The 9,292-nt window shown below is 46.5% G+C and overlaps 1 protein-coding gene across 1 annotated transcript; it reads right to left on the bottom strand.

Annotated features, from left to right (window-relative positions):
• On the bottom strand, nucleotides 1-5,684 carry LOC119109289 (ovalbumin-related protein X). Its single transcript, XM_037232886.1, has 3 exons — nucleotides 5,507-5,684; nucleotides 2,059-2,247; nucleotides 1-1,374 (listed from the first exon to the last, which is right to left on the bottom strand). The coding sequence occupies exons 1-3, from the start codon at nucleotides 5,523-5,525 to the stop codon at nucleotides 440-442; spliced, it is 1,143 nt and encodes a 380-aa protein (XP_037088781.1). The 5' UTR covers nucleotides 5,526-5,684; the 3' UTR covers nucleotides 1-439.
• Nucleotides 5,685-9,292: the final 3,608 nt, after the last annotated feature.

Genomic DNA, 9,292 nt, shown 5'->3' with positions numbered 1-9,292 from the left:
CGCAGAAGCGTATATTTCTAAGGCACCAGATTGCCCAAATTAGTGCAGGTTGCCTTACCCACAGATCGCCCACACACTCCAATGAAAATCCAAGAATAAAAAGCACAAAGATGGTGGCATTCTCTTTAACAGTGGTGCAGAGGACGAAAGGTGCTCAACACAAACGATGAGTTAGGAGAATGCTTGCAAACGGCAAGCACTTCCCTATATTTGCCCCAACAGTAGTGGTAAGGTGACGCATAAAGGACAGAAGAGCTTCGTCACGAAAGGATCCCAGCCTTCCACCCGTTTATTCCAGACTGTGTGACATCAGCTTTGTCGGTCGCACCCGGCCATGATAGGAGCTGCCGCCACATGAACTGCACTTACAGCATGCTTAATGCGACCAACGCTATTCAGTGTGGGTCCCACGCCTGGTCTCAGAATAGCGTGCATGATCTTAGCCATTCACGTTTGGTGAACCTATGTACGCAGAGAACAAGTTGATCATGTGTTTCTTGTTCCAGACAATGACAAAGATGGGACGATCTGCGGTGAACTGAATGGGTAGAGGCTGTACGCTTGTGATCACGAAAGTAATGGCTGCTGCTCCTGCAGCTTCGGTACCATTCTCTGTCACCTCCATGAACACCTTGTGGATAATGCCGTCAACAGCTAGCGGCTCATCGGCAATGTTACCCAGATCTGCCCGGGACGTAAAGATTTTGCGAATTCCCAACTGTGACATGGTTCCCGCCAGTCCGTACTCTGTTCTTATCTTGAATCGAGGCATACTTATCTGAACGGATGATGCGCGCAAACGCTTCATGATATCGCTGACATCGAGGGAGTCCAGAGAATCCCTCAGACGGGAAACGGCAGCCATGTTACGTGTCAGTGGACGCAAGATCAGCATAACATAGTTTTTGTCCGTGTACGGCAGGGAGATGGCATCAAAATGAGGCATCTTTACATACGGCACTCGGGTTCTAAGCTTCATCATGTCGACCTGCTTGTTCCCTGATGCCGTGAGAAACGGTCCTTTCACGGTCATGTCGAACGGAGTCAGCCACAAGCCCTTGAAGTACAAGGCACTGACCAGGACCATGACGGCGTTTTGCAGAGTACTCGGTGAGACAAGTTTCTTGATGCGGTCTCGTGTTACCGTAGCCACATCGGAGTTTATTTCCTTCGCCGCCTGCGCCGCCGATGAAAACTTCTTCACGCCCGCGAAGTAGTGATTTTGCAACAGATCCTTAAATCCCGACTTGATGCTGAAGCCATGTTTGATGTATATCCGATTAAAGACGCCGGTAGTGACGTTACTGGAACCGTCGGTGAGATCGCTGATGGCACTTTGGTAACTTGTTAAAAAGCTGGCATCCGGTTGTCGTTCTTATGTCTAGCACTGTCGTCATCTGGGGGCAAGAGAATCATACAAAATGTAATTATAGGATTAAAAGGTGTGGGTGTTACTCATCAGAACGCATTGATCGAGCCCCGATGCTCGACATATTGGTAAAAATTGCGTTATAGAAACACACCATTGTTCAAAATGATCCAATTAATTCGTGGGTATACATCTTATTTTATTGTTCGGAAGCGGAAACAAACAAGTTTCAAGTTCAATTTCGGAAGAAGGTGCGGGAACAAATGGTGCAAACCTCCGCATGCATCGAAAACATCACTTCCACATGATTTAAGAGTAATTGGCAACGCAAGTTCACGCAGGTATTTCAATGTCAAAGACTGAAGATGAGCTAAATTACAATACCTCGTTGCAACCATACAAGCTGTTTATGTGGCCTAGCGGAATATGCAATAGATTACACATGGGTAATTTAAGTTACACTAATCGATTTTCGTCCGTGGGTGTGGAAGGCTATCTGGTAGGTAAAGCAGCGGTCACACAAATTATCCTTGTTAACACATCGCCGTTGAAGGCCCTCGTTCATTGTCACTGCCCACCTTTCTCAGCACGCTCCAAGCATTTACGTGCACTGGGTGATCTGAGACAGTACTTCGGTGCGCGTGCAATCTAAGTCAGTGGTACGGTGTACAGAGCTCGTTACCTGGCACGTACCTCATCCCTGGTGTCGCCTCTGGCTCCGAGCCAGACCTGTGTCATCAGCGAGGACATGACGAACGGAGCAATAGCCTGGTTCTTGCTCAAATCAGTCGTCAATGCCTTCAACAGCTTCAAGTCCAGGCCATTTGGGACACAGGCCCCAGCAAATGCAGCCACCATCAGCAAAATCCATCCGGTGCCTGGCGACAGGATGATGTTTTGATGCAGCAATGAACCTTTGTTCGACATATTTCAGTACGTGGTTTTATTTTGTGCGCAGCGTATCCTTGATCGTCGAAGGATTAGAGCATCGGGAAAAGAATCAGAACCGTAATGAGATTGATTCGAAATATCCGCCGCCGATATTTTGCTGGCATTGACATCAGCGAGACTCGTTCCTTACGCACTACGGATGTCTAATTCGAGAGCTAAGATACAGTGAACAGGATGGGGCTGGTGTTCGATGCCCTCGAAAGCTTAGGGAGTCTGGCTATCGTGTCGCAAGTTTACGAGCTAAATAGTTAAGGCTACCTGCGTCACCATACCAACGCGGGCGAACCACGCCAGTGGTATTAAAATGGGGGAGAGATTTATTGCAGAATTATGAGTTTGTAAACCTATTCGCGCCATGCGACTGCAGTGACATAAACAATGCACGTTACCAAATTGTATTGCTTTTGGTAACCTTTAAAAATATCTGCTCGGCTGCACTTCACGACGTGGTCGCATGTGGCATGCATTCAACCTTTTGAAGATTTGAAAGTATTATCAAAAATACTCATAGATGTTGCAGTTTAAGGATGTCAATGTTTGCATATCACGGCAAATTAAGTTGCTGATCTTGGGTGCACAGCTTTCAGGCAGCTGTCAATTTTTCAGGGCAGCCTGCAAGCTGGTGCAAAAAAACGGACTTTACTAAAGCATCAATTTGACTTCCCTGATTATGTCTTAAAACGTCATCTAAATGGAGTAAGAACTTCGGTTATTGCATTGGTCTGTCCCGATAGGCCAGTTGGTTGAAGGGTCTGCGTTCCAAACCAGCACGTTCCAAACCAGGCGGATCGGAACCCGAACTGCCCGTGGTGGGGTGGGTGCGGGTTGCTTTATTAGGGCGGTCCCTATTTCTACTGCACAGTTATGCCCTGCGGCCAGTGGCAGCGGTCGCGGTAAGGACTAGGTGACGCCGAAGGGCAGGGCGAACGGCGCCCGTCATTGCAACGCGTTAAATGTTCGCCACCAACTTTTGCTGTTCGCCTGGAATTGCATGTTCGGCTCGTACTTGTCAGGGCCCACACAAGACCTGCTTAGCGTGAGCTCTGTACCCAAAAATTCATTCATTTAAAAGGCTCAGATAAGGTCTGTAGAACAAAGCTGTAAAAATGAAAAATGCCTACGTTGCGGTGCAAAATTATTAAAACTCTTCTTAAAGGTCACTGAACTGCAGCACATTCAAATCGGCCCGGGGGCTGCCAGCAAACAGTTCTAGGGACAGCTTACGTGTTACGCGAAAAGGAGTTTTAGATGGTCATGAGAATTCGATTGGTGTTTGAAATTTGAAATTAAAATAAGGGACGCTAACAATTACGCTCACTTTGTGCCATTTTCTCCGTCATTGATGCAGGACAGATCAATAGCAATACCAAGCAGCCTTCTGACTTCAAACCCTTTCATACCAAGTAAATATGAGTCTCATTTATAATTCCTTGACAAGAAAGATGACAACAAATATATGGTGTTAACGCCCAAGGGAGTGTTCCATATTTGGTATCATCTTTTAACTGAAACGCCATCTTAAAGATCATTTGATGCAGTTTAAAGCCTCGTCCTTCGCATGACCTCAAAACCCTAGTTTCTCAACTACACGCCCGCGAAGATGTGCAGACGATTTCGTGCAGACCGTTTTAAAGTTACCCAGCATCCATGATGCGATGTCATTCAAATACTTACATTTCACTGGCCATGCGGCGTTCAAAATAAAGCAAAGCATGATTGTCGAGTGGTTCAAATATGGGGTTCATGAGAACGATTTCCAAAAAAAAAAACAGTTATCAGTTGGCTTTCAACCAATCTTGTGCAAGCTATAAAAGGTACTCACAATTTTGCTGGTTATTGGTGGTTTGGATTAGAGCCCTTTCGACCACAAGTGATCATTTCAAGGCTATGAAATGACGGAGAACGGATTACGGTGGGGCAGGACTACATGCGCCTGGGGGAGCCGACCGCCTAACTTCAACCCACGCAAGGACCCCGCGGAGTGTGCGCTGGCCGCCCAGTCGGGGTTCCCTTCTCAGAAGACCTCTGGACCCATCCGAGGCTGACGCATGCAGCCTGTCCCGGATAAACGGGGCGTCGGGAGGATTCAGAAGGAGGGTCGAATCTACTAAGACAAATTACGTTTTGTGCTGCGTAATGCAAGAAGTTTTACATTCCTCCCAGCTATTACAGAAATAGGACATTGCAATCGAACAACCTAAGAAAAGCGCCACAACCGAGCATATGAACCCAAGTAAGCACCTTAGCAAACGGAAAGACAGGCAACAACACGAGAAATGCCCAAAACACGAGCGCCTAACGAAATTTGGTTCAGCACACATCCAGCAGCCGCCGCGAACCACCTCTGGGGAAATTGAAGAACTATAGTGAATGCAGGATGCAAACCCCCCATGACGCTATGAAAGAATGACGTATTGAGGAGCAGATTTGCTCAATGGAGACTGTGTGCGGTCTAGGACGTCTTTTCCACTTAAAGTGATATTAGTATAAAGTACTTTCATAGTGGTTATCAGCGAAATTACTTCCTCTTATCTGATGCTTGCTTTAATATCTTCAATTGTGGAACGTTTCTAAATTTGGATGGCTTACTTCATTTATGTTTTGCGTTAACTCCGTGCTCCCTCTTTGCGCACCGCACACAGTAGGTAAAATCCTCTCCTCCCCCTGGTTACGTTGTGTTAAGCGTTGTGTCCCCAAAAGGGTAGTGAGCTTCGCCCCAACTGCGCTAGAGATTCGAAAGAAAAGCAAACCTGTTGCAGGCCATCCGAGTAATCTTAGGCTATCCAGTTTTTAGGTCTTAAGAACAGATCTGCATTACAGATATTAGGTACTTTGCAACATCTTAAACGCATCTTTACGCGGTCTTAAATCTCCATCTTTTTACGAATTCAGATAAATTCGATGAAATTTGTCTTCCCCGCGCCCTCCCCAAACGTAGCGTCATTTGTTGAGAATTATTCAACGATGGCAGCCTACTCTTAAACCTACAGCATGCCATAAATTATCTGTCGGTGAAATGGCATGCATTTGTGGTTAGGAAAACACAAGTGGGATAAGAAAGAGATGTAGAACACCCGCCAGTGCCCGTACTGTAGTCAGCAATACCCACTAAAATCCATGCTGGGTTTTTAAACCCGCGCCCTGGAGCCTGCGGGCACAAAAGTGGCACCGTTTGGGCGTACATACCTTGTTTTGAGCGCGACATGACTTTAAAGCGATCGCTTGTGGATGAAGACTAACGTGAAGACGTGAACTTATGATCGCTAGCTACTCAGATTCTCTCAAAAACAATCACCACATCATCCGCCGAGCAGCACGAGCGCACTTGACGGAGCTCGGTTTACACAGCGGATCTGCTGCCGTCTGAAATCCAACTGGCATTGGCTTGAGCGGTCACAACGCACGGGCAAGTGTCGATCACCAGATGGTGGCGTCATGCGACCTTTGCACGACAAATATGACTCAAATAAAAATGCATGTGACCGCCATCGCACTGGCATTTCATCAACCCTTGAACTCTGACAGGAGCTTTGGCGGACGCGGGAGTGAGAACAAGCAAACTGGAATAGTTATACTCGATGAACGCTGTGTGTTAACATATTTCATAATACAACAAAACACACGCATTCTCGAAGCCGTTGGGGGAAAGTTGGAACCTTCAAAAATTTCCTCATCTTTCTCCGATCTTTCTACGAGCGAATTACTGACAAGGATGACGTCATCACTGAAGACTAGTTGGTTTAAGTTTACTTCTGAAACAGTAATTCATACTTCCGAAGTCATGGTAGCATCATATCGCACACGGATGTTCAGTCTTAAAACAGGTTTCCCCGCCCATTCGGGATTGATAAGCGCGTACAGGCTGCACATTTTCGAGCTAGCGTCTGATGTGTCATATTAGATGAAAGCAGGGGAATGCCGCGCGTGGGGTTTGTCATAGGTCGGCTTTTCACCTGCTCTCTTAGGGCGGTGACGTCATTGGTGCCGAGACTTGAACGCGGTGCGGCCGCTAGCCGTGGGGCGTAAAGCTGCGGGGCAGGCGGAACATCGGAAATCTTCGTACAGATGATGAACAAAATGTTATTGGGGGATGCACATGTCCATCGAGCCCGTTACGTATGATCTTATGTCGAGTGTGATAGTGTGCTTGGCAAGTCTAACTTATACTTAAAACCGCTTCATTATCACTAACCCTAAAATGCCGCGGCATAAAAAATGAAAACGTACACACGATAATTATACAAGATAAAACAGCTAGAACATCCAGGCCTGGTCGCATCGATAATGAACAAACTGTCCTCGGCAGGTCCATATGACCAGAGAGCCAATCGCGTAAAACTTAACTTCGATTATTATGATGTGCTTTGAAACTTATGCAGCCAACCATTACAAGTAGGTCGATGTCGGAATTGAACACGCTTATGCGCAAACTGCAACAGAGATGGGCGGCTGAGATATCGTACTGCCTTTGCACCGATAGTGAACAAACTGCTGAGGGTCGAAAACATAACGAAACATCCGAATGCGTGCAACTTAGCTGGCAGTATGCTGACGTGCTAATGAAAGTTATATGCCGAGCGACTACAATGCAATCAATTTGAAAAGCGTATATTTTCCTGCGTAAACCGCTGCAGGATGATAGCCTGAACATGGAGCTACCTTCTTGCAAGTAACGTCATACGTAGCTCATTTCTGGTAGGTGCATCTATCCGCATACCGACCAGGTAAAATTAAGCGGTAAGAACAATCATGCGCGTTGTGCGCCCACCTTCAGGCACATACAAGTCAATCGATTTGGAAAGTGAATAGCCTACACATGGGCACGGCTACACGGCAGGGGATGGGCCCCGCCCAGCTTCCTTGGAATTTAGCATTCGCTCCATGGCCGTTAACTGGAAAAGGTACAGAGCATCACTATGGTCCCCCAACTTAGGGGAACTTTCGTTGTTCTCGCGCTAATCAGAAGTTGACAGGCATTCTATACTGCGCGTCGACCGTAGATGTGTTGTGTTTTTGCGAGCTCAATTGGCATATTGGCACCTGCACAACGGAATTTAAAATGCAAACTACTAGATCTTAAACACTGTGATAGCAGTTTTCAACTACAAGCGATAAGGCTTCGGGTGTAACTGAAAAATGTCTTTCACGAAAATGCTCCAAAGGTTTTATCCTTCTGTTTAAGGACCACAGGCCAGTTGTTTCATGTACACCCATCAGCTGATAGCTTTGCACTGACAGAATAAAAAATACTGGATATATCAGGTCGTAGGAAGTGTCCGTTCAATACATTAACGTAAGCACAATCATTTTTCCACTGCGTCACAATTGCCAAGGTGTCATATTTCTCAGCGAACAACCACAGGCAGCCTCCTGTATGGTGTTTGCTGTCCTTACGTGAAAACATCATGGGATCGTACATGAAAACAACATGGTTCCTTAGAACTGATCTACCTTCCTTTCATACCGTTATCCATGTTCCAACCACAAGAATCGCCGCACCACTTCTGGGACACGACATGCAGCGTGTTTGTTTCCATGTTGCCTAGAGACTTTTTGCCTCGAGAATTCTACGGATATTTGGTGATGTCCTGTGACTTTAAAAGTTTCTCTATTTTTGTTGAGGCCTCAGGGAACAGGACAAGCTGTGGTACCGGGATCGAGGGGTTGGTAGCCAACGCAACGTGGTGGTGGGTGGCACTATAGTCGGCTTGTGCATGTATTCTGCGTTGTAAGTTCTGCGTTGTTCCAGCCCTAGAGGCAGATCTCTATCCACCACGTTGAATACAATGTTGATGTGCTACGAACTGGGTGGCCACCCTGCTTTTCCTCGCAGCCAATGGAGAGGTGGTTACGGACTGCTGAGCCCCTGAGTAAATAGTACGGTGCCTGCTTAGCAGGCGTGCAGTTAGAATCTTGGCAAGGGAGATGCACAGAGTTGAGAAACGTTCCCCTGATAGTTAAAAGTCCCACAAAAGTCGCCGGATATGGCTCATTTGTCGACGAGGGAAATTTTTTAAAGTATTTTTTTTCATTTTTTCTTCTATTATTGGAATGGAAGCTAGAAGCCAGCGCCAATTAAATTCTGTTTGCATATTATATTCAATGAAGTGAAGAAACCCTGTGCTAGGCGATTGCATGAAATGGGTCGACGGCGCTCTCCATTTTACAATGGTCCAGCGGACTCTTTCTAAACCGACAGATCTGAGGAGCTCCGTATGAATTTTATATCGGTTATACCGGGATACTAGGAACCTGCAAAGGTAGATGGTACATAAAAGTGGTTCAACAATTTGTATAACATGGCCGAGCCACGTTGGTCTGCAAATGTTCAAAATTAGGCAGAATCGATAAGTGATGCAATTTATGCAACGTAGTTTTGAACATGCGGCCTTGCAAATTTTTAGAAACAAAAAGCTCGACGCCTGGCCTTGCAGTCTCCTTAGGCCGCGCAGCGTCAGCCCGCGGCTAATACTAGGCCGTGGCCAACGGGTGGATAAAAATGATGACGCGCCTGAAAAGAGTGAACAATTAAGGACATCAAGTCGCACATGTAGGAAGGAAACCGGGTGTAAATCTCACCGACGCGACTTTTAGATTGATGATAAAAACGGATTAGTCTCTATAGCTTTGTGCGGTGTCGCTGAATTTTGGTGGTGAAACTTTAACAGTAAAGACAGAATCTCTGTTTTTTGGTGTGTTGCGGGTTTCGTGAGGTTACCCGGAGGACCATCTCAGAGTTGGGTAAAATACACTCAGCCTATTTTCTTAGCGGTGTGACTTAAATTTAAAATACTCCGGAAATAAATATTTCATGGCCGCTGTTCTCGCGCCAACGGCTCGCTGCCAGGCGTTATTTGCAGAGGCCAACGCCGTTCGGTTTTACGGAAAGTGCAACCCAGGCCATCCCGGCAGACGCTAGGAACCAGGACAATGTAAATCGCTGGCTCCTACTTTGTCCCTGCTTGGGGAGCA

The sequence above is a fragment of the Pollicipes pollicipes genome, unplaced genomic scaffold, assembly GCF_011947565.3.
Source record: "Pollicipes pollicipes isolate AB1234 unplaced genomic scaffold, Ppol_2.1 Scaffold_7231;HRSCAF=8579_pilon_pilon_pilon, whole genome shotgun sequence".
In the NCBI taxonomy this organism is placed as follows: Eukaryota; Metazoa; Arthropoda; class Thecostraca; order Pollicipedomorpha; family Pollicipedidae; genus Pollicipes; species Pollicipes pollicipes.
Note: the sequence above shows the minus strand (reverse complement) of the source record. Positions and strands in the feature narration are given on the sequence as shown.

What these genes read in the sequence shown, in the direction of transcription:
- LOC119109289 (XM_037232886.1), bottom strand. An exon ending in CGACACCAGGGATGAGGTAC is followed by an intron (nt 1,375 to 2,058) that starts GTGCCAGGTAAC and finishes GCTAGACATAAG; the next exon opens with AACGACAACCGGATGCCAGC.